This window comes from Protopterus annectens, chromosome 14.part0 (assembly GCF_019279795.1).
Source record: "Protopterus annectens isolate FY-2018-M chromosome 14.part0, PAN1.0, whole genome shotgun sequence".
NCBI classification, from domain to species: domain Eukaryota; kingdom Metazoa; phylum Chordata; order Ceratodontiformes; family Protopteridae; genus Protopterus; species Protopterus annectens.
The window spans coordinates 129,417,931-129,444,690 of NC_056748.1; the positions used below are offsets into that span (position 1 = coordinate 129,417,931).

General features: G+C 42.1%; 1 protein-coding gene across 1 annotated transcript in view; it reads right to left on the reverse strand.

The window, feature by feature from the left end:
- LOC122788632 (guanylate cyclase 2G-like) overlaps window positions 1-26,760 on the reverse strand; it is a 699,012-nt gene that overhangs the window by 475,980 nt on the left and 196,272 nt on the right. The window contains 1 exon segment of the mRNA XM_044055531.1: window positions 9,197-9,332. Coding sequence (XP_043911466.1) covers window positions 9,197-9,332 — 136 coding nt within the window.

Consider the following 26,760-nt stretch of genomic DNA (forward strand, 5'->3'; position numbering starts at 1 on the left):
TGTGCCAACAGAAGATACGTTTGCCATCTTACGTGGACACACCCATGGATTTCCCAGCACTGACTCCTCGCATTATGATAAGCCTCCAACCACCAGTCGAGGCCATGTCATTAGAACAGTAGCATGGGCCATGTGGGAATTCCCCTCCCCCCAGTGGGCAAGCCCCTCCAACCTTCCCACTCTGTCAAGCTTCTGAGCCACTAATCAACATCTGGTAACCTTGGCTTTAGTTAAGGTACAGCTGTGTGACATCATTTTGATAGTATAACCACTTATTAGCTGGCAACATTAAGCTTTAACCTCTATGTACAAAAATGAAGGCTTTCACACAACAAATTTTAAGTAGAAAGTTAAAGATGATCTACTACCTAGGTCTAAAAATATAATTAAAAATAGTAGAATAAAAAGTTAAGGACATTTCATTTACACTGACAAACCCATTACTTCAAGGAGGATGCTTCTGAAGCAGAGACTATATGTCTTTGTAAAATTATAACCTATAATAAAAAAAATGTTGCAAACTAAAATGCCCTTCTCTGCGGAAAGTTAAATGAGTAATGGATATGGTCAGCACAGGGTACATAAGAACTTGGTCACCATACTGCTCAGTGAATCCAACACTACGCATATAAACACTGCAAATATCTCCACTTGTTTAGACAGAGCGCTCTGCAATCTCATATATAAATCATTAATTTCATTTGTACATATTACATGTTTTCACTGAAGGCAGCATGGCTCTTTTGCAGAAGAATGCTCCGATGTAGGAGAAAGGATAGACGCCTCTTTTGTTGAGAGATGTGACATCTGCAGTTAGCATTCTATTCTTCTAGACTCTCATACCTGAATGGATACATGGTAAGCGCATTCAATGTTTGTTTTTTTCATGAGAGAGATCATTCAGCCCACAAGAGCTGACTGATTTTAAAATGTTTATTGATCTGTTAAGCTTATGGCACTTACATTTTAACCTACTGTTTTCATTTTAAAGAAATGCATTTTCTCAAAGCTGCAAAGCTCTGTTAATCTTATTTTTTGTTAAAACAGTGCAGAAGCCCCAAATGTCTTCTTGTACAAGTAAGTCTGTCTTCTGAATAATATGGGTTTGCCAGTGAGTTGGGCCAATAGAACAGCACATTATATTTACATACCATGCCATTAAACAAAACGTGTATTCGTGGCAGGTTGGTGGGTCTCTGCGCTGCCTTAGAAAGGACATAGACATTGTGTCAGTGGATCTTTGGAAAGAATCACTGAAATGCCTGCCAGCATATTTTGACTTTCTACAGCACTATATTAAACACATTGGATTGTTTTCCAAACCATTCACCAGCTATCTGTGAACAGTTTTTACATGTAACTGTATCAGTTGCTTAGATGTATTTATTAAATATTCTTTCTCTTGCCATCACCCAGCAGTCTCTGCACAGAATTGTGTAAGGACGGGATAAGATATGGAGAAGTAAAACCGCAGCTGCATGTACTACAACATTACTAATGATGCAAGTCTAGAGGAAAATACAAGTTACAAATGCTTTCCATATTTGGGAAAATGCATACAAAGGATAAATTCCCTGGTTCTATATGCAGATTTCCAGTAAGAAAAGAACCAGATCAAAAGACTGCAATTTTGTGCATTTCCCATTACAGAATTTAAATCAGCTTTCTTTTAATATGGAAGTGTCAGATATTACTACAAAGAGGCAATGCAAAGCACTGCTGAATGACAACATTGAAACTACAAGTCAAAAACACAAAATGAACAACCATGTGTTCCAAATGATGAAACCACAAAAAACATTAGCGGAACAACTGGACACAGTAAAACTGTTATTGATTTAGCACTCATCATCATCATCATCATCACCATCACCATCACCATCATCATCATCATCATCACCATCATCACCATCATCGCCATCATCACTATCATCATCATCATCATCACCACCATCATCATCATCATCATCATCAGCCCCCTTTTTCCCATTTTTCTACATGGGGTCGGGGTATCGTGTTGACTGTGGCCAGCTCTCAGTTCAGTGCCACACTCCTGTCTTCTTCAACACTCATGCCTCAGTATCGCAGATCTTCTTTCACACAATCCATCCACCTCTTTGCTGGACTTCGTCGCTTCCTCTTACCTTCTTCCTGTCTCTCCCAAATCTTGCTCACCAGACTGTCTTCTTTTCTACACATGTGCCCAAACCACCATAATCTGTTCTCTTTGATCTTTCCTGCAATTGGAGCTACTTTGGATTCTCTTCTTATGTCCTCATTTCTTCACATGTCCCACAGTGTGCATCCTACTACCCTTCTCAGGCACATCATTTCCATCACCTTTAGCTTCTTCAACTGTTCTGCCTTTACTGCCCTGGTTTTTATACCATACAGTAGTACTGGTCACACCACTGTCTTGTACACCTTACTTTTCAGCTTCTTTGGCATTCCTCTGTCATATACTACACCTGATACTATATGCTAGTTGGCTGCAGCCCCTCTGATTCTAGCTTTGACCTCTTCATTCAGACTACCCTTCTCCTCAACTACCCCTCCCAGATACTTGAAGCTGTTTATGTGTTCCACTATCTTTCCTTCTATCTCTATTTTCAGCTTCTTCTGATTTCCCCAATTTGCTGCCATTACCGCCGTCTTATCTGTGTTTAGTTTCATCCCATCTGCCTTCATATTTGCATCCCATTCTCCTGTCCTTTGCTGAAGTTATAGCTCAGAGTCTGACTGTACTGCCACATCATCTGCATACAGCAGCTTTGTTGATCTGTCCCCTCCAACCTGTTTGCTAATGTAGATCATCACCAGTATGAACAGCAGTGGGCTCAGAGCTAAACCCTAATGTACACCCACTCCCACTGGGAACCCCTCTGTGAGGCCAAACACTGTTCGTACTTGAGTCATTGGGTCCTTGTACATAGCCTGTACTAATTCTACCAATGTTTCTGGGACTTCAAACCACCGCAGTACTGCCCAGATCAGCTTTCTTGAGGCCTTGTGATATGCTTTCTCCAAGTCTAGGAATGCCCAGTTGGACTCTCTCCTCATCTCTAGCTTCTTCTCAAGACTCTGTCTCAATGCAAACATCGGGTCAGTTGTGTTGCATCCTGATCCGAATCCAAACTGCTCATCTCCCATCTTACATTCTACTACTCTATGTATCCATTTGTCAATCACCCAGAACTTTCATGCAATGTGATAGGAGTTTGATGCCTCTGTACTGCCCACAGTTGTGGATGTCCCTTTTGTTCTTGTACACTGGCACAAGTATGCTTATTCTCCAGTCATCTGGGATACGCCTTTCTCTCCACACTGCTATTAGTACCCTCAGGAGCCATTTCTCCCCTATCTCACCCAGCATCTTTATCATATCTGCTGTGACCTCATCTGAGCCTGCTGCTTTCCCTGACTTCATCTTCCTTAGTGCTGTTCTTCTTCTTCTAAGGTGGGCTCCTCTTCTTCTCTCATTGTAGGCTGTTTCTTGGGCAGTACAGCTTCTATGGGGTTTTCTTCATTCAGAAGCTGCTGGAAATACTCCTTCCATCTGCCTTTGATGCCCTCTGGACTGGTGAGCAGGTTGTTGCTGGCATCCCTTATAAAGGGTGTCTGACTACCTTCTTTATCTTTCTGCCTTTGCCTTGCAACCTGATATAGTTTCTTTGTGCCCCTTACTGAGTCACTTTCCAGAAGTTGGTAGAGTGCCCCCTATGCCCTATTCTTTGCTATTGCAACTTCTTTCTTAGCTTCTTTGTTAGCCAGCCAGTATCCATTCCTAGCCTGGTGGGTCTTTTCTATCTCCCACTTCTTCCTGCATTCCTTCTTTGTTTTGATGACTTCCTGGACTTTTGCATTGCACCACCAGCTTTCCTTATGTACCTTATTCCCATACCTGGCTTGGCCACATATCTTTTCTGTAGTCCTAACACATGCTGTTTTAGGTGCTGCCATTCTTGTTCAACTCCACCTCTTTCCTCCTCTTCTTGGGGTGCTAGAGCCCAGAGTAATTCCTTGGACTGTTGTACTTTCTCTCTAGTCAACTTCCAGGTCTTCAGCCTGGACTCTATTGATCTCAGAGCCTTCTCTGACCCTGCTTGCAGCTGATTGTGGCAACCAGTGGTTTATGCTGTGGGCTGACTGTTTCACTGCAATGACTTTGCAATCATTGATTCTACCCCAGTGCCCTTCCCTTATTAGGAGGAAGTCTACCTGAGCTGCATGTTGGTCACTCTCGTATGTGATCCTGTGACTCTCTCTCTTTCTGAACCATGTGTTGGCTACTATCAAGCCATGTGCCAGACAGAAGTCCAAAATGGCCACTCCTTCTTTATTCCTGTTGCACCACCCATATGAACCCAGGCAATCCTCATATCCTGTTCTGCCTGTCCCGATATGTGCATTCAAGTCACCCATTATCAACACCAGTTCATGTTGTCCTGCTTTATCTAGTGCTGTCTGAATGCAGTCTTTATCTCATTATCATAACCCTGCTGTGGGCCATAGGCTGAGATTATGAATAGCGTCCTACCTTTACAATGGAGTCTGTTTGCCACTAGTGCTGTCTGAATGCAGTCTTTATCTCATTATCATAACCCTGCTGTGGGCCATAGGCTGAGATTATGAATAGTGTCCTACCTTTACAATGGAGTCTGACTGCCACTAGTGCTGTCTGAATGCAGTCTTTTCCTCATTATCACAACCCTGCTGTGTGCCATAGGCTGAGATTATGAATAGTGTCCTACCATTACAATGGAGTCTGACTGCAATGAGTCTGTCATTAATTCTGATGATATCCCTTCTGAAGCCTCTCTCTCACCACAATTCCTACACCATTTTTAGCCTACACCTGAGTAGTAGACTTTGGATCCCAAGTCAAATGGCTTTGCTGCACTGCCCTTCCATCTCATCTCTTGGATACATAGGATGTCCAGCCTCCTCCGTATCATCATGTCATCCACTTCTAAGCTGCATCCTGTCAGTTCATGTTTGGCAGGCTGATTTTACATCCAGCTTGCGCTCAACAGAGCTAACCCAGGCTGGGCAACTAGACACCGCAGCCAGTAGCTTATTGATCCAGTCCTGCTGGGCTTTATGGCAGGCACACACTGGCCAATAGGGGCACATATATGCCTCCCACCATTAGCAAGGGTCCCTGGGTCAGGGTAGACCAGGTCCTCAACCCACTTATCACCAATAACTACCCATGCCCATTTTTGGAGACATTAGTCAACATGACCGAATCACCTAGAGCCATATTTTACACCATCGAGTGGCTAGCCCTGCCACAGCGCACAGTCTGTGATCCATGTTCTCCTATCATGAGGATGCACACCACAGTAGATGCCCAAAGTGGTTGGCCTGTACAAGTCTTCCCCCTATTGGGCACAATGTAGAGTCTGTGCTGCTGCCCACAGATTCATTTATTGGTGAATTTGAGATGGAAACACTCATCATGTTTTTCGAACATGGAAGAAACCCCATGGAGACACAGGGAGAACATGCAAAATCCAAACAGGCATTGGTCGAAGGTCAGGATCGAACCTTGTACCTTGTGCATGGGAGGCAAAGATCTTAACCAGTAAGCCATTTGGTCTCTTCTAATAATAATAAAAAGCATCCCAGTTCCCCTGACTTATAGAGTGGTGCAAAAACATTGTTTTGCCAAAGTCTTTACACTGTCATCCTTTTAATGAAGAACTTCATCAGCATACATGCAACACCCCCCCAGCAATTTAAATATTATATAAAAAAATCACACTCTCTGTTTTGCCATTGTAAAATCATAAACACTTTGAACATAGAACAAGCAATATAAATCATACCACTGGTGCTATAGTTACATTTCCCTGGACATTTTAAAACGCTGTGAAATTCTGTGAAAGCCATGCACTCTAACATTAGATCTTACATGAATATAATGACAAGAACAGCACACACCACACTTAACCATGTAACTACTGATTGCACCACTGTCATGTTTGTTCTCAAAAATTCCTTTCAAATTAAGCATGGATTTATAACTAAACCTTGGAATGGATCCTAAATTCCAGAATAAAAAGCATCCCAGCTCCCCTGACTTATAGAGTAGTGCAAAAACATTATTTTTCCAAAGTCTTTGCTTACTGTTTTTAAACCACCAAAAATGTTTTTTAATATGATGGGTACCTACCTTCTCCCCTTCCATCTATTACCAAAGATATCACTTCAGAAAGTAAGCCAAGAGGGTTAATTCTTGGCCAAAGACGTTTGTTTGAAAATATCACGCTGTTGCAGGAAAGCCTGATCATTTGTTACCAACCTGGACAGTATAATAACCTGCCCTTTGATAATATTTGTCTCCTGTCCCATTGTATGGGTAGTGATGAAGTCATATCATACCAAACTGGGTAGTCCAATAACTGCCTGTTAATGATACTTTTCTTCTTCCCCAGAGTATAGATATTATTGAAGTAGTTTCATACCAAAATGGATATTTAATAAACTGCCTGTTGATGGTACTAATGTACGGGTACTGTTTTAATGTAAACTGTTAGAAAAAGAAGATTTGTCAGCATCAAAGTGCCCAGAAATAATTTTCTTACACAAACTGACATCCAAAAAATGTATATACTTAGAATTACTAGTGAAAGTAATGTATATACTTAGAATTACTAGTGAAAGTGAATTTAGGAAAGTCAATAGATGCACAAAGGTGCCCACAAAATTCATTTAATTTATCTAGATCATTTTGCCAGATGAAAAAAAAAATATAATCCAGGAATGTTGCATAAGTTTTCAAGTACCCCTTGTATAAACACTCACGAACATATAGACGTTTCCACTGACACAATACCGTGTAAGCAAAAATGAGAGCATGTGATGCTCCTACTGCCACTCCTGAGATCTGTATGAGATATTCACCTTTTCGTGAAAAAAAAAATTGTATCTCTATACAAGCTGCATAAAATGGCATAAAGTTCTGACCATAATGTCACTTAGCCTAGTGTGTGATATAATAAATTCTCTGAACCACTCAAGGCCATGTACTTGGGGAGTGACTATAAACAATCCTTAATCTCACTCATCACTAGGATGTGATGCTGTTCACACTTCAAACCCTGGAATTGGTCCAGAAAATCCCATTAATTTTTCGGGATACTGGAAAAGTTGCCAGAAAAAGGCCTCAGTTTAGTGTTAATGAGAAAACAGCTAAGAGTTTGCATATCCTAGCAGCAATAACAGGTCATAATGGCGGGTTGTAAATTTCTTTATATATTTTAGGGATGCCAAGCATTACAAGCATCTTAGGTTTAGAAACATGCAAGAAATTGGAGTCCTGGATGGAAATAGTGCCATCCATGAGGCAGTCATTCAAAGTGAAACTAATCATCCTGTATGTTTGGAGAACTTCATTGATGGATACAACCTGATATGATGAACACCCATGACTATGTAGGATAATTTATATAAATAATCCTCAGTATTCATAAGTACAACCTATCCTTGTTAGGTTTTATAACCCTAATTTCTTTGTTGTGAAACAGTTCCTGTAAAGCCTTGTGTTCATACTGTGTAAGGTTAAATCTCTTACACCTTGTGAGTTCATGGACCAAATTTCCTAAGGTCCTGTATACAACTTTTCTCAAACAAAGAAAGATGTTGATACAAGGGTAGGTATCAGATGAAAGATCCATGTAATCTAGTTCAATTTCCTTCTAAAAACCTTCATAAAAACTTTCAGTTCAGTAACTGTCAGCGAAATTCAAACATCTTCTAGGTATAAAAGTAAAGCCTTTCTTAAAAAGACTAACATGCACATCAGTGATGTCAACACCACTGAAACTGAAAACATGAAAATCTGGAAAAGAAAAATTATCTTTTTGGATAACAAAATCAGGTGTGAACATCAAAAAAGAAGAAGAAGAATTTGGTGCCACGGGCTCCTGTGGCCCTTCTGTTTGTTGTGACCATGGGCAACAGATTTCCTTTTCCCAAACTGTCTTTGTACATTTCACAATGCACTCTGATCACCTTGGTGCTGTTAACCATTCATGATGTGTTTTATTTGTTTGTAAAGTATTTAAATCATTGGGAGGGGTTATATGTATTCTGATGATGTTCTTCATTAAAAGGTCAAAAGCGCTAAATCGTTAAGATTTTTCCTGCATTTGAGTGATGCATTGAAACTGCTCCCTCATATTTTGTAAAATCACACTTGCTTGAGCACCAGAAATGGGCCAGGTGACCAATAATAATAACATAAATCATCCTGAAGTTTGGTAACCTGAGTTAGCCTTTTTGTTTCGGGGGGGGGTATGCAGAGTTAAGCGGAGCTTCCCCCCTCCCCACGTAACAAAATGTCAACTGTTTGGTGTTTTGGGTTTTAATGAATGATGAGAGCGTGCATGACTAGCTTCATCTTTATCTAGTTTCCTTATGTTTGGTATAGAGACTATCTACAGAGCAACCAAACTAATGGAATCCTCACAAACCAATAATTTTGCATTTTATTATTTCTAAAAAATTTAGAGTCCTGAGCTGAAATTAAGAGTTCTAAGTTAAGGAAGTGCAAGGAAGAAATAGACGGGAAGAATATTTCACAGATACGATGCTATAAACTGTACTGATTACTTCTTCTTCTTTTGGCTTTTCCTGGTTAGGGGTCGCCACAGCGGATCATCGGTCCGCTCATGATTGGCAATGGAATTTTACAGTGTTGAATTGTCAGCCCAGAGCCCAAGCTTCCACAGAAGGCATGCACACACTCACACCTAGGGCCAATTTAGAGTGTCCAATCCACCTACTGCATGTATTTGGGATGTGGTGGTAAACCAGAGCACCAGGAGGAAATCCACGCGACCACAGGGAGGATATGCAGACTCCGCACAGAAGGCACCCCAGCCGAGAATCAAACCGGAGAACCTCTTGCTGTGAGGCGGCAATGCTAACCGCTGCATCACCGTGGCCGCCCATAAACTGTACTGATTTCAAAAGCAGTAAATACAACTACATAAATAGAAATGTCATTGCTGGTAATAGACAAGGAAAAATATATCAGTGTAAATGAAATGAACAAGCAGTTGAAGCATCCCTATTGTTAAATCTATTTACCGAACTGAACCTAATGGTAATTCAGTTTTCTTCAGTCAGCGTTTCTTGTTACAAAATGAATAGAAATAATGTTTACTATAAATATTTAATTACCTACCTCATTACTTTTCTGTAGCTGTCAAAGTGAAGCACCGGAACAAACTTTGAAATATTGCCAAAATGCTGAAGGTCAAATACAGAATAATCCATGTATCTTTCTCCATATTCATCAATATTTACCATGCCAGTTATGCCTAGAAAATGTTACAGAAGCTTTCAGTATTATTGTCATGATCATTTTGTAATGATTCATATGAATATGTAATGGAAAAATGTCAATTTATTTGTATATAAACAAGTCTGCTTATAGCATTGCATTAGGCATGCAGTGATATGAAAAGTACTGATGCTAGAGGACTGTGGATTCCAATTTTAGGAGCACCTTAATGAACACAAAACAGTGGTGTCAGAATTAAGTGAATACGTTATCATGTGGAGAGATTACTAGTTAGACCAAAGCTGGTATTCAAAAGAGATGCACTGCACACCAAAATATAATGATTCCAAAATGTAGTAGGAACCGTTTAACCAATAACTGCAAACTGAAAACGAATGGTCCAGGCACACTGAGGATGGCTGAGAATAAATTTATTGTAAAAATAATATACAAGCGCTTTCACCCTGCCCAAGTGCAAGGCTTTTTCAAGTAGTAAAAAAAATTTGAAGTGCTTCCATTTAAATACCGTTTACCCTCTAAAAAGGTGCCAATTCTTTAAAGACACAAGGTTTATAGAAACCAAAATATTTAAAGAAACCAAAGCATTTAAAAGACACACCCTGCCTTTTCATTACATTACAGGGTGAAAGCGCTTGTATATTATTTTTGCAGTAAATTTATTCTCAGCCATCCTCAGTGTGCCTGGTCCATTTGTTTTCGGTTTGAAAATATAATGATTATCAACATACCATTCTTAAGCAGTCTGAGGTCTGAGCCACATGCGTTCATTGTCCAATTAATAGCTGACTCTTTAAAAAAGTAAAAAAAAAAGAACCCTTGGAAGTAATTTTTGTTTTACCTCCACTTAGCCACTAAAGTAAACAGTGGTAACTATTTACAGCTGATTTCCTGCATTGCCTGTAACAGCTCTGCTTTTAGGTTCATAGGTTCATATGTGTGTACTAGGCTAATGGCTCCGGAGCCTTTACAAGCCTAGCCAAAAAAAATTGCCCAGGCACAATGCCACCCGATGTTAGTTCACCGTGCCCTTATCCAGTAGGGCAACTGGAGCAATCCCTGGGGTGAACTTTCTGTTACCCATCCACTCATTAATATTTCTCTTGAAGAGGGCCAGTGAGGTGCTCTGTCTGACATGAATGGGAAGCTTATTCCTGAGTATGGGCAGTCTTTGGGAGATGAACCCGTCCCTCCAGCATGTTCTGTTAATTGTGGTAATGAGGTTGTGATCTCTGGAGCATGTGGCGCGGGGGGATTGGGATTTCTTTAGGTGTAGCATTCAAGCAGGGCTGGGTCGGACATGGCTTTGTAAGTCATGCAGAGATCACCTCTAAGTAGACGATAAGAGACTGAGAACAGCTGAAGTTTCTTGAGTCTGTCCATGTAGGACATGTGTTTAAGGCCTAGGATCTTTTTTGTGAGGTACTTTTGTGGCCTCTCCAGCTGTTGTAGGTGTCTGGTCAGGTACATGCCAAATAGGGTGTTATATTCGATGACTGGTCTAATGAGGGATGAATAGAGAGGGATAATGACCTTTATCTTCCTGGCTGTGAAACCTGTGGATATAAGATGTGCCACGTAGAAGGACTTTCTGACCACAGTGGCAATGTGGTGGTTGAAGGTGAGGTGGCTGTCGACCTGGGTGCCCAGATCTCTTATGGCCCCTTCAGTGTTCAGTGGGCTCCCATCAATGTGGTAATTTGTGGGAACTGAGTATTTTCCAAAGGGGATGATAACGCATTTTTGGCATTAAGTTTCAGGCCATGATTCCGACACCAGTCATTGGTCTCAGAAAGGCCCTTTTGTAGGATGTCTGCATCACTTGGGGAGTTGATAATGTCTCCTAGCTTGCAGTCATCATCAAACTTGGTCAGCCAGAGTCTTTCTGTGCTGGTCTGGACTTCTGAGAAGTAGATGCCAAACACGAGAGGGCCCAGGACTGAGCCCTGTGGGACTCCACTTGTGACTGGTCACCAGTTTGACTTGGAATCCACAACTTTCATTCTGTGGGTACTGTCTGTGAGCATTTGCAACCCACCTAGTGATGTAAGGATTGCTGCCTAGTTTTGTGAGTTTATCAGTGATACCTGAGTGAGGAATGGTATCAAAGTCCTTGGCCAGGTTGAGGTAGGCTGTATGCACTTCCTTACCCTCATCCACAGTCTTGGTGACTGCCTCGAAGAAGTCAACCAGGTTCAGTGGGCAGGATCTCCCCTTGACAAAGCCAAACTCTGTGGGGGTCAAGTGTTTAGAGATTGCCTATACCTTTTTTAAGCAGGTCCATGATGATGCACTCCATAGCTTTGCATACCAGACTCATCAGGCCAATGGGGCAATAATTCCCAGAGTCTGTAGTTGCTCCCCATTTATGGAGTGGGATGACTGTAGCAGTGCACCATTCATTAGGGACATAGCCTGAGGTAAGGCTGTGATTGAACAGGGCACACAGATGTGATAATAGTTCATTTTGCAGCTCATGTAGGATGCAGCCAGGGATATTATTAGGTCCTACGGATGCTGTATTCTTGGGTTTGGACAATGCAGCTTTTACCTGTGCCACAGAAATGATGGGTACCAGGCTTTCTTCTGGTATTGTGACAGGGCCCTTGGGAGGAAGAGATGGGTAAAGTTGGCAATGAATCTGTTGGGCAGTACATTGGCAATATTTGTTGGCTCAGTATAGGAAGTGCCATTGTGCAATAAGTCAGACCAAATCTGGGTATTGCCTTGGAGGTTTTTGATATAGCTATAGAAGGCTTTGTGGTTGTTTTTAGTGTCAGCCAGAGTTCTGCCTTTATAGCTGGCTTTAAAGGATTTGATAAGGGATCTCAGCTTTTTGTTGACTGATAAGGGAGGTTTTCCAGTCTTCTGACTTCATTTTTTTAGCAACAGTTTCTTCCTTATGTTGTAGAGTTTATTGATGGCTGGGGATCACCAGATTGGCTTCCTTTTTTTGGAGGAGAGTGTCTTAGTTCTATTTGGTATGGCAACGTCCATGCATTTGTGTACGTACTCATACAGTGCATTGGTGTATGACTAGGCAGTCATGCAGCTATCTTCCATTGGCATGGGTGCCGAGAAGTTAGCCACCTCTGTTTTTAGGATCCCAAAGTCGGCTTTAGAAAAGTTTTTCAGGATGGTCACCTTAGCAGGAGGTGTAGGTGAGATGAAGATTTCCATGGTGATCAGTTTGTGGTTGGATTTAACCAGGGAGGAATTGACTATAGATGTGGAGAAATGGTCTCCCATGTTGGTGATAACCAGGTCAAGGATGTTGCTTCCTCTACTGGGGGTCAAAATGAGCTGGTCCAGGGCATTGGAACTGATAAGTTCCAGAAAGCATTGTGCCTGTATACTGGTACTTGAACAGTTTTCCCAGTTGATGGAAGGTAGTTGAAGTTACCCAGTATGAGAGTATTGGGTTGGACCTTGATAGATTCCAGGGTGCTTAGGAACTTGAATTGAGAGCCTAGGGACATGTTTGGGGTTCTGTAGCAGGCTATGACTTGTATCGCCATCTTACTCAGTGTTAGTTGTACCTGAAGTATCTCGGATGCATTATGCTGGGCTACCAGTCTAGAGGTGTGTGTATTCTTTAAGAATATGGAGACACCACCACCTTTGGAGCTTCTGGACGTATTCTGGGGCCGTAAGGAATAGAATGAGTTGTAGCCTGGGAGCGCAGGGGTGCTTTCTGCCTCTTCAAACCAGGTCTCCGTTAGAGCACATGTCAACATTCTCCATTTTGAGGAGAGCTTCAAGTGAGTGCATCTTGAGATTTAGACTTCTAGCATTAAGTAGCATGACCCTCAGAATGCATTTGTTTGGAGCTGTTACAGTGGAATTTTGGCCTTTGGGACACTGCCTAAAAAAAGGCACTATAGGGGTGGCAAGAACCTTAGCCAGTATCTGGAATCCCAGGGGTGACAGAAGCATGCCATCTCTGGCAAAGCATCGAGGTCTGTCAATCATGTCATCCCAGACAGATACTGGATCCCCTTAGAATGACACCAGAAAGCTAATCATTTTCTGCGTGTACTGTGGTATCATTCTGGGTGATGGTAGAATACTGCTCATGGCTAGGTTCATACCTGCCTGGGTCTCATAATCCGAGAGTTTCATCACATCTCTTTTCATGTAGTCCAGGGAGGTACATCTCAGGTCATTCACACCAACACGGACAATGACTGAGTCATATTTGTACTTGTTGTAGAGTGACCTGAGTGCATGTATTATGTGGCGGATCCTGACACCTTCTCCTTGTTCAACCTAGTGAGTGGGACATCAGTGTGCCTCACAATTGAGTCTCCTATGATTAGTACATTGGGCAAAGTGTTTTGCCTTAAGGGCTTAGGTTGAGGGCACACTGTGGTGGTGAAATATGTGTTCTCGTGTTGGTGTTGTGTTGTGGTGGTCAAGTGCATTTTTGTTTCAGGGGTCTCTGTTGTTTGGGTAAATTTTTATTGAGAGCCTCTTCAAAGGTGGGTGTATGGTTTGTGTTTCTATGTGTGGGTTGTGATGTTTGGTGTTTTGGAGGGCTGTGTGTTCTATGTAGTGAGTTGCAGGTGTTGACCTTCTCCTCTTGACCAGCTAGTCGGTCTTGGTTGGAAGTGCATCTCTCACATGTATGAGTATTGGGAGGTAAGAGAAGAGGGTTGTATGTGTACATTAGACAGTTGCCACACCGTCTCAGAATGCCCACGAGCACCAGGTTAGCAGGAGAAAGCACAGGAAATTGCCCTACAATCATACCAGGAGGGGTAGTCATAACTAATAAGTACTGGTGCTGTTACTGTGTAGAAACAGCAAGTACTGTTTTTTGTGTTTACATCTGATTAGTCAGGTCTAGGGCCATCTTCCATTAATAGCAATTGATCTAAGAGAGATTTAGAATAATTGATTTGAGTTTGGACAGCTTGTAAAACTAGTACTTTGCACTTCCCTTTTGTCTCTTGGTTCCTATTGGTCCATTTTTCTGCTGTAGTATTAACTTGATGGTACATGGCTAAGATTCTGTCTTCTAATAAGACTGAGGAGAACTGTCGTATTTACTGCGTGAAGTTGAGCTAAGGGCAGTGGAGCTATAGTCCTACCCTGGGCAGCATGTTTAATTGAATTCTTCTTTTCTTGTGCTAGTAAAAAAATGATTCATCTTCAAATTCCTCTGTGTCAGTTCTAAGCCTTTGCTCTGCCTGAACAGCTTGCTCTGAGTTGTGTGTAGTACCAAACATGTTATTGGTATGTGGAATCCTAGTTACTATGGAGAGACAAGAGACTAACACCCCCCCCCCCCCCCATCTGTCAGCCTTATACCTCATGGTCTCTTAAAACAGTGTGGTAACTGTAGTATGCTGACTGAAGTTGAACTCCTGCTTAACCTAGACTACTTTACATATGAGAGATGCAAATATTTAAATAAACTGCAAGTGCCTGTCTTTCTCACAGCCAGTTGCACATAATCTTGTAAACAAGTATGTTAGCCCTGCCCACATCCATACAGCTTTGTCAGACTGTGTACACAAAACTGTCTTACTCTAATGCTGTGAAAAATTTCTGCCCAGAATTCCACAGTCTAGACATAAGCCTAAACCCTCTCTGATCTAACCCCTGCACACTACCATGTTACAGCAGGTCAAAACCAGCATGCAACCTGCTCTGGCACTTCAGAAAACTTAGCCAAAAATGGGATTCTCAAAACTTGCTCTGAACAGCTCTTAAGGCAGTAATATAAAGCTAAGTCAACTGGCAACGTCCAGGTCAAAGGTGACTTGATAGTTAGGTACAGGAATGTTTCTCTCACCAGGTCGAGCAAAGACAGAGTGACAGTTAGCTGCCTTCCAGGTGTCAGGCTCTACAGTGCCGCTAGGACCCTCAAGTCCCTTTACAGCTCATACACATATGACCTGGCTATTGTACATGTGAGAGTGAATGGCTTGAAATGAACCATCATAGATCATATGAAGAGGGACATAATGGAGCTTCAGGATATGCATCTGAAATTAGTGTAAAATGAGTAGTGAGCAGTGTTCTACCATCTCCAAGAATGATGCTTTAGCATAAGTAAAAGATAATTGGATTTAATCATTGGCTAAATTACTGGTGTCATGCTAGGAGAATCCAATATATATCATCCTAGGACGAGATGATTAACAACCCCAGTTGTTTGGCTAGGGATAGCTTGCATGTTTCTCTTAATGGCTTCTGTAAGATTTTTTTCTCTCCCATAATGCCTTATTTTAGACTATGTCAGTCTCCTCAAACTACCAAAAAAGTCAACCAAAATCAAAACCATATGAAGGTAGCCTTCTCAATGCTAAAAATCTTAACGAAAAGTTACACTGCTTGTAGCTATTCCTAATCTTCTAAAATGTAGATGTATGCCTAGTCATGGAAACATGTTCCATAACAGAGAAAGCACCCCCACAGTGCAAGGATTTAATGCCTGCCATTACTTCAACTTAATATGGAATTGGTCAGTGTAGCTGAAGGGTATGTTTTGGTGTTCCTAAGGAGTCACTTCACTTCCAAGCAGGACAATGTCCAAGAACTCTGCCATATCCTGCTCTTGTTAAACAAAAACAAAAACAAAAAAAAAACAGTATCAAATTAGAGCCAGCTACCACTCTCCCTCCCTGAAATTGGAAAACCATGAGACTTGCTTGAACAAATTGATATTTATCATCATAAAACATAAGAATATTCTCTTAAATTACTTTGACTATCCCTCCGTAAATTGGGAAATCTACATTACCACAAGTAAATGCACACAAAGATTCCTAGCCTTAATCAATGCCACTTCATTAGTTCAAATAGTCCAAGTCTCAAGGAGGGGCTCAAAAATACTGGACTTGGTCCTCACCAACATTTCTCCTTTATGGTTTGCACCCATGGTTCATAGGTTCATAGGTTCATAGGTTCATACTAGGCTATCTGCCCTAGGGCATTTATAAGCCTAGCCAGAGAGTGTGTGGCTTTCACCACGCCTTAGGATGAGAATACTATACCCATTAGATTGCTGTGCCTCTGTCCAGCAGTGACACAGAGATGATTCCCAGGGTAAACCTACGATCTCCCATCCACTCGTCAAGATTTCTCTTGAACAGAGTCAGTTAGGGGCTCTGCCTCACATGGACTGGGATTCTGTTCCATAGTTTAGGGAGTCTCTGGGTGATGAATCTGTCCCTCCAGCACGTCCTATTTATATCCGTGTTGAGGTTTAAATCTCTTGCTCTCGTGGCTCTGGTGGATTTGGATTTTTTGAGGTGGAGCATGTCCATTAATTCCGGGTTGGACATGGCCTTGTATGTCAGGCACAGATCACCTCTGAGCAGATGATATGTGACTGAATAGAGCTGGAGTTTCTTCAGTCGGGCAGCGTATGACATATGTTTGAGCCCCTTTATCCTTTTGGTGAGGAACTTTTGGGGTCTTTCCAACTGCTGCAGGTGTCGGGTAAGGTACATTCCGAATGGGGCGTTGTACTCAATCATTGGTCTGATAAGTGAAGAGTACAGGGTTACAATGACCTCTCCTGATCTGGATGTGAATCCCTTCATGATCAGGTGGGCAATGTAGAAGGTCTTCCTGACCACTTTGGCAATGTGAGTGTCAAAAGAGAGGTTACTGTCAACTTGGGTCCCCAGGTCCCTGATAACTTCTTCCGTGTTTAATGGATTACCACCTATGTGGTAATTAGAGGTTACCTTGTTTTTCCCAAAGGGTATGACTATACATTTTTTGGCATTTAGCTTAAGGCCATGGCTCTGGCACCAGTTATCCATTTCTATGAGACCTCGCTGGAGGATGTCTGTGTCTGATGGAGTGTCAATTATGGTGCCCAGTTTGCACTCATCTGCAAATTTTGTCAGCCACAATCCCCCTATGTTTGCCTGCACTTCAGAAAAATAAATGCCGAACAAGAGGGGGCCCAGGACTGAGCCCTGTGGGACACTGCTCGTGACCAGCTTAGAGTCTGACATGGCACCAGCAACTCTAACCCTGTGGGTTCTGTCCTTGAGCCAGTTTGCAACCCATCTTGTGACATATGGGTTTACATCTAAGCTGGTGAGCTTTTCTATGATGCCCGAGTGGGGTATTGTGTCGAACGCTTTTGCTAGGTCAAGGTAGGCTGTGTGAACTGCCTTACCCTCATCAATGGCCTTAGTGACTGTTTCGAAAAAGTCGACCAAGTTCAAGAGGCAGGATCTGCCCTTGACAAAGCCAAATTGGGTAGGATCCAGTGTCTGTAGGTCCCCAATGTCTTTATTTATGAGTTCCATTATGATCCTCTCCATAGCTTTGCAGACAAGGCTCGTCAGGCTTAAGGGGCAGTAATTTCCAGGGTCCGTAGAGGCACCGCCTTTGTGGAGTGGGACCACAGTTGCCGTACGCCATTCTTTGGGTACGTATCCTGTAGTAAGGCTAAGATTAAACAGCAGCCTTATGTGTGGGTTTAGTTCCTCATTGAGTTCGTGTAGCACACAGCCGGGGACACCGTCCGGTCCCATTGATGCTGTGTTTTTTGCTTTAGAGAGAGCAGCTCTCACCTGGGCATCTGAGATGTTTGGGAGGCTAGACTCTGGTGGGATAGATATTTCTCCTTTTGGGGGGGAGGGAGGGAGAAATTTGCACTGAACCTGTCTGCCAGTATGTTGGCAATGTCTGTGGGTTCAGCGATTTTTGTATCATTTTGGACTAATTCTGAGCATATCTGGGAGTTTCCACCCAGGTTTCTAACATAGCTAAAGAAGGCCTTATGATTGTCTTTTGTGTCTTTAGCGATTTTTCTCTCAAAGTTGGCCTTGGATGATTTTATGAGTGATCGTAGTTTTTTTGCTAGTATTGATCAGAGATGCCTTCCCTTTTAGGGATTTTGCTCTGTCATGTAGTAGCTTTCTCCTCTTGTTGTAGAGTTTGTTTATGGCTGGGGTCCACCAGACCGGGCGCCTGCCTTTGGTGGAAAGGGTCTTGATTTTATTAGGGATTGCTTGATCCATATATTCCTGGAGGTGCTCGTAGAAGGCATTTGTAAGGGTTTCAGCAGCGTGGGTTGTGGTTTCCACTGGCTCGGGGGACTTGAAGGATACCACTCCAGTCTTAAGAAGTGTGAAGTTTGCTTTTGAGAAGTTCTTCACTGTTGTCTTTTTTGCTGGGGTTGGGGGCGGGATGTGGATCTCCAGTGAGATTAATTTATGGTCTGATCTCACCAATGAGGGATATACTTCCAGTGTGGAGCATTTTGTCCCCATGTTTGTGATGATCAGGTCTAGTATATTTTCTCCTCTTGTGGGAATGGTGACTAGTTGTTCCATAGCATTTGAGTTTATGAACTCCAGGAACCTTTGGGCTAGGGTGTTGGGGCTTGAGTAATGTTCCCAGTCTATATTTGGGTAGTTGAAGTCACCCAATATGATGGTGTTTGGAGAGACATTCATACTCTCCAGTGTCTTCAGGAAGGCTGTGTGGGTTTCCTGAGTTTGAGAGGGTGGTCTGTAGCATGCTACAAACTGTAGGGCAGTTTTACCTATGGTTAATTGCACCTGGATGGTCTCTGATGCTTCGTGCGTTGCCACTAACCTGGAGGTGTGGGTATCCATGGATACTCCCCCTCCTTTTGTGGTTCGGTCCGGATTTTGGGGCCGGAACGCATGATATGAGGTATAACCTGATAGTGCTGGGGTGCTCTCAGGAGCCTTGAAGCAGGTTTCAGTCACAGCACAGACATCGATGTTCTCCATACTGAGGAGGGCTTCGAGGGCGTGCATCTTGAGGTTTAGACTTCTGGCATTGAGCAGTATTACCCTTAGTTTTTTTCCATTTTTGTTTTCTGGGGCGGTAGGTTTATCATTTGAGCCTTGCCTAAAAAATGATGATGAATCAGACTGTGGTGCAGTCACATTTACTTTAAGTATAATATCTAAATTACTTTGTAACCCCAACATCCTCACAGACTAGTCAAATCATAGACTAGTCAAAGCTAAATCTATCCCAATTAACTGATGACCTGATGAAATTCAAACACCCTCTTCACCTTGATGACCACACAACACATGTAGAAATATTCATAGATACATTGTCTGCTCATCTTCAAGCTTATACTGATGTTTCCATCTCCATAAGATATAAATATGGTGTTGAATTAAAAAATAAAACCATATGGTAAAACCCCTTTCAAATAAACTATACAGTAAGAGGAAGAAGTTCATACCTCAGAAAAGCAAACTTAACACCCTGTATTAGCTAGAGACCAACAGGAATGGCCTTAGGTCAACTGGTGCCCTCGGCAAAAAGGCTCCATGGCACCCCCCACACCACCTGGTGACACCATCCTAGTCTACCTCCACCAAATAAATACTGGAAAAGCACCCCTGCTAGAGTGGCACCCTAGGTGGCCACCTATTTGGCCTATGCCTAAGGCCGGCTATGGAGACAAACTCAGAAGAACGCAAGAACAAAATCAAATGCTTCAAAAAAAGTTAAGAATTGGGAATTGCCACCCAGGCTACAGATAACCACAAAGCCTTCATCTATGGTCAGAACCTTAGAAATAATACCCAGCAATACTCTGATGCTCTGAATTAATACAAGTAATATCCAACAATGCTCTGATGCTCTGAATTAATATGAAATAACACCCAACAATGTTCTGATTCTCTAAATTAATATAAAATAACACAGCATATTCTTCCTCTGAGGACACAGCCAAGGTATTAGTGGACAAATTGATTTCTGACTTTACTCCAACATCTCCAAATTAATATGCCTGTGCCATACCCCATCACTTCTAAGACCTTTCCAAGGCCATAAACACTGGCTCCATGGACCCAGATAATGTGCAAGGCTGTCTTTTTGCCAGCACTAAACATTGTCTGTCAGACTTGTTATTAAGCCTGTTCTGTCACATCCTCTCCACTGGAGATTTGGAGGACTGCTCTGGTTATCCCTCAACACAGAGTGGGACCTACTACAGATATAAGCAACTGTAGACCCTGCCTCACCAGTCTTATCTGCAAAGCAATGGAGTAGGCAGTCTCCAAGCCCTGGATCCAAACCCATATGGGTTTGCCAAAGACAAGTCACTGAGGCACTAGATTCAGGCAAATCAGTCCACACTGGACCTGGAAACTGTCTTTGATACCATTCCACATTCAGGCATCATTGACAAGCTTGTCAAATTAAATGTAAATCCATATGTTACCCACTGGATAGTAAACTGGCTTATAGACAGAGCTCTATCTGTCAGTGTTGAAGACGTACTCTCATCTGAAAGAGTAGTTACTTGTGGTCTCTCCCAATCAATCAGGTCTTTGGCTACTCCTCTTTGGTATCTACTTCTCTGATGTCAAGGCAGACACTAATGGCCTACGGCTGATGAAGTCTGCAAATGATTGCCAACCTTAAAATTAATGCAAAATACCCCATATGGCTTCCACACCCTTCAGGATGACTACTCAAATACTAACAAGTGCTGTGTAAATCATGGCTTTAAATTAAATGCCAAGAAAAACAGCACAGTGTCCTGTGGAAAAATGGGGCATGCATGCTCCTGTCACATAGGTGACACTACCCCAAAACCGATTTGGTAATTGAAGACCTAGGTATGTTCATTGACAATGAAATATTCTTTGACCATAGATATATTGTCTAAATCCGCAGATATCATCGTTCCACTTTTCTCTCCCCTTATCAGACAAATACTTGAGGGCAATGGACAAGTTTGTGTAGCTTCAGTGTTTTCTGACCAGCACAATAAAGGACATTTCCTGCCTAAGCTACCCTGATCATCTCAGATTGCTCTCACTCCTTTCTGTCTCCTATAATCTTCTAAGAGGTGAATCTCTGCCTAAACTATGGATCCCATAATGATCCAATCCTATACAACCTCCAATGCAGCCACAAAACTAATAATGTCTTAAACATGCACTCACAAAATCTAAACATGCTCCTTAGTATAAATAGGACTTTTTGACATTATAGATAGCTAAAGATTCATAGGTTCTTAGGTAAGTGCTGGGCTATCCACCCATGTGGGCCATTTTAAGCCTGGCTAATTTTCATTTTGGTGTTCAAATTAACTGATCCCATTTGGATAGAGATTAATCTTACTCATCCCATGGCCAATAATTATATACTACACTCAATGAGAATAACTGCTATCCTACAATGGATAATTTGAGGGACTTATGCATTGGATAAAGTATATAGGAGTTACCCATGTCAATTAGTAGTACAGGGGGCAATTTTCTGATTCCCATCCATAGGTTTGAATATGGACAGGGATGAGCCTTGTCTAACATGGACAAGGAGTCTGTTTCAGAGCAACTGCATACCCTGCAAGATATGCCTGTCCCTCCAAACCATTCTATTGATATTACAGAAAGCATCTATCACAGAGAGTATCTCTCTTATAGAATAGACTATCCTTGGTCATAAAGCACAGTGTTTCACCAACCCTCTTCAAGTGAAACCTGGATGACTGGATGGGCAATCGTAAATACGTAGCTCCCTGGTCTGGCCCCACAAGACCTTATGGAACAGGGTTGAAACTAGGCACAAAGCACTTCACTCTGTTGGGCCAACAATAATTTTTCTCTAGTTTAATTTCATTTGAGATTTTGTGTCTAGGCTTACAACGGCCTACAGGATCCACTGCTTAGTATATTCCAATGAACTTATGCTTGAGTCCTGACCTAATGTGGCTACATGTCATGTAAAGAAGTAAATGCTTTTGTAGACTTGGAGGAATGCTGTCATTTTCTATACTAAGTTATGGAGATTTGGGAAGTTATACTGCATATCTGGGAAGTATTATTATCAGGAGTGTTAGAGTTACTGGAATCCATAGACAGTCTGAGGAGCCACACAGTGTTGGGACAGGGAGCAATAAGCAATGTTTTCTCTGCTTTCCTAAGGATGTGTACCATGAGAATTCATATTGCAATGGTCTGGCAACAGGAATATGTGTGTCCGCATGCACTGCATGTTTATATAAGGTACTGGCAACAAAGCAGCCTGCAGTGGCAAACCAACCTATTCATGTACATGTCTGGAGAAGGGGAATCCTCCTTAAATGATGGGTGTCATTGTTACATATCACACATCACATATCACTGGTGATCCCTAACATGCAGGCATTATCTGTCTAATGTATATGTTAGCGTGCAGTGGTGAGAACAACAGTCATATTTAAACACACATGTTCCTATAGTTTTCTACAGTATGTCCATATCAGTGAATTCTACCAAGCTGACCCCATAGGCGTACAGTAATGTGCCTTACATTATACATACCTTGTGGCACATGTACCTGTTGTATGTATTCCCCATATCTGCCTCTACAACTGTCTTGTGGCATACCCTCAAAGCTGTCCCATTTATCATAATATAATCTGCATAGATTACCACTTTGTAGCTGTCCTTGTACCATTCCCAATAATATAGAATATGTCATGCATTCAAAGGTGTCTACATATCTGGAGGAATGTGATGGACTGCAGACGCTAGACAATTTCAGTCTTGCTGAAAATGATTTCCTCATATAAACACTTAAAACACATGGACAGTACCTTTGGGGAGGGAAGTGCTGACCATCCCTTAAGTGGCTAGGTGTGGCACACTGTGGTCCATGGTATAAATGACATGGAGGGATCTAATCCCACATCAAAAGTGTGTTACTAACATACTACGTTGCACCAAAGCAAAGATACATTCCATAGCAGCAGATAGGTCAGCCATAGGACCCAACAGGGCACAACATGGCAAAAGAGACAGAGGAGTGTTTTGATGTCCCAAAAGGAGGACACTGGTTTTGGTATCATCCCAGAAGGAATGTACACTGATGTCAGGTTGAAAACAACCCCATATGTCTCAGTATATGATGCACCAGAATAGAACCTCTTACATCATAATTCTGTACAGTTGTACTGCACATAAACACCATAGCTGATATTGTTTCAGAAATGTCAGGTAGCCAGCCATTTCAAGATGGCCATGGACCCATGCTCACACATTGTGAATTTTGCAGTGCATTCACAGATTAAAGCACTGGTACTGTGACACTAAGAGAGGTTAGAGCAGAGTGACAGGATGATGTTGGCCCCATTATGTGGCTGTTACCACAGAAGAGACATAGATTCCTGACTAACAGTCTGACTATCTCCATCCTGGGTGTGGATACACCCTCTACACAGGTGGAAGTTATGGCCTCACCCACACAGGTACAGTGTAAGTGCTCACCATCCCCAGTGAGGGAAGGAGAACTTATACTGTAGCTCCAGCCACCATGATGCTCCCTCAGTGGCTGTGGCAGCAGATGCACCCACAGATTCGGAAGTATACCCATCATTTCACAGACTCGCAGTGGAGGCTTATGCCATCACATATCACTGGTGATCCCTAACATGCAGGCATCATGTGAGGTCAATCAGCAGGAGTACCACAGTATCATCCCTGCACAATCTGTAGCAAACCTATGGACCTCAATGGTGTGTTGCAGGACATCTGTGAGAACATGGAGGCCAAAGACACAGCAATGATGACTAATGTACCATACACTACTGCCATGTCCACGTCCACATCCACATAGAGGATTGCCAGTGCCACCATCATTGCACCCACTGACAGTGTTGCCTGATGTCAAGGGAGGGTATTTAATCACTGAAATAGCAACACATTGTAATTACAGTCTCCTGTGTACTGAGAGGCATTAAGTCATCAAATGCCAGGCTATACAATCTGAAACTAGAGTAATCTAGAAAAAAGACAGTTTTAGTAGTAATAGGAGCAAGAGGGCTAATAAAAAGTGTTTTCAAGCTAATGCTTTCAACTCCATTTGAACTGTAGAAGGGGACAATTCTGGAAAAACACTTTGGAAACATCATAGGCTGAAATAATACTAATTTCATGAACTTTAATTTTATTCTGTGGTCCATTCCTGTTATAATATTAGAAATCATAAACATTTGGACAAATTAATAAAAGGAAATGAAACTGTGCCTTGGTTTCATTCTTCTCATGCAAGAATCTTGTGAGTAAACCAGCAAAACTAACACACACACACACACACACACACACACACACACACACACACACACACACACACACACACACACACACTTTTTTTTAGTTTTCATAGCATTCTATGCTACATTTCAGAGAAACGTGACAACATGATTAGCACATACTGCTGACATGCGATCACTAAAACTGCATTTGAAAAGCTGTCAACCTAAATTAATTTCATTTTGTATAGGCAAGACAATGATTTTATATGAAGTCCCTCATCATTGTCTTTTTCCCCTTTTTCTACATGGGGTTTGGGTGTTATGTCACCTGTCACCATCTTTCTCTCTAGGCAATGCCACTCTTCCTCCTTCATTGCCTGTCATGGCTGACTGTTGTAGGTCTTCTCTTACACAATCCATCCGTCTCTTTGCCAGAGGCCTTCATTTCCTCTTCACGTTTTCCTGTCTGTCTTAAACCTTCTTCATCAGAATGTTTTCTGTTTTCTGTTTTTCTGCACACGTGCCTGAACCACTGTAATCTGTTTTCTTCGACCTTCTCTCCAAATGGAGCTACTTGAGCGCCTGCTCTGATCTCATCATTTCTGTCGTTATCCCACAGCGTACATTGTACCATGTCTCAAGCACTTCATGTCCATCACCTCTATCTTCTTCAACAGTTCTGCCTTCACTGCTAGGTTTCAGTGTCATATAATTGTACTGGTCACACCACTGTTTTGTGTACCTTACCTTTCAGCTTCTTTGGCACTCTTCTTTGACACACTACCCCTGGTACTCAGCGCCATTTAGTTGCAGCTCCTCTGATTCTAGCTTGACTTCTTCATTCAGACTTCCCTTCTCCTCAACCACCCTTCCCAGATACTTGAAGCTGTTAACCTGTTCCACTATCTTCCCTTCTATCTCAGTTTTCAGATTCTTCCGATTTCTCCAATTTGCTGCTATTAACAACTGTCTTATCTGTATTCAGTTTCCTCCCATGTATTTCAGTTTTTGCATTCCATCCCATATCCTTTGCTGAAGTTCTTGCTCTGAGTCTGCCTGTCATACTACATCGTCTTACATACAGCAACTTTGTTGATTTGTCCCCCCCTGAACTGTTTGCTGATGTAATCTATCACCATTATGAACAGCATTGGGCTCAGAGCTGAACACTGATACACAACCACTCCCACTGGGAACCCTTGTGTGAGACTGAACACTGTTCCTACTTGTGTCATTGGGTCCTTGTACATAGCCAACGCTAAACCCACCAAAGTTTCTGGGACTTTGAATTGTCAAATCACTGGCCAATTCAGCTTTCTTGAGACCTTGTTATATACTTTCTCCAAGTTTAAGAATGTCTATTTGGTCTCTTTCCTCATCTCTAGTTTCTTCTCTACTATCTGTCTCACTGCAAACATTGGGTCAGTTGTGCTGTATCCTCATCTGAATTCAAACTACTCATCTCACATCTGCTCTGCATATTCATTTATCAGTCACACTCTCCAGAACTTTCATGCGGTGTGACAGGAGTTTAATACTGCTATACTGCCCACAGTTGTGGATGTCCCCTTAGTTATTGTATACTGGTACTTATTGTCCAGTCATCTGGGATGCACCTTTCTCTCCATACTGCCATGAGTACCCTCTACAGTCAGTTCTCCCTTGTCTCACCCAACATCTTGATCACATCTGCTATAACCTCATCTGCTTTCCCTGACTTCATTTTCCTAAGTGCTGTTCTTACTTCTTCTAAGCTGGGCTCCCTTTCGTCTTTCATTGCAGGTTGTATCAGGGGCAGTACAGGTTCTGTGGGTTTTTCTTCACTGAGAATTCCTTCCATTTGCCTTTGATGTCCTGTGGACCAGTGAGTAGGTTATTGCTGACATCTCTTATGAAGGCTGCCTGATAACTGTCTTCCTTATCTTTCTGTCTTTACCTTGCCACCTGACAGAGTTCCTTTGTGCCATCTGCTGTGTCACTTTCCAGAACCTGGTGTCTTGGATACCTTGTTCCTTGCTATTGCAACTGCTCTATTAGCTTCTTTGTTACCCAACCATCTTTTTTATCTCACACCTTTTCCTGCACTCCTTTCTTTTGTTGACTTCCTGGACTTCTGCATTCCACCACCAGTTTTCCTTATGCACTTTATTTTCACACTTGGTGTCACTCATCTTGTGTATTCAAATAAGACGATGAGAGTGGGTGTTCATTTAAGTAGTTTATTACTTACAAACATATCGGGATGGATAACTGGAACATTAAACTTAAATGAACTAACTGACTGACTATTACACACATACATGCTTTCACTCTGGCTGCTCACTCAAAATGTCACTTTTGCTTGCACGTGCTCAGCACTTATATGAGTTTGCCCATGGATGGAATGGGTCTTAAAGGTACAATCATACTCTGATCTACATCCTCCCTCTTTGACTATTCTGTTCTG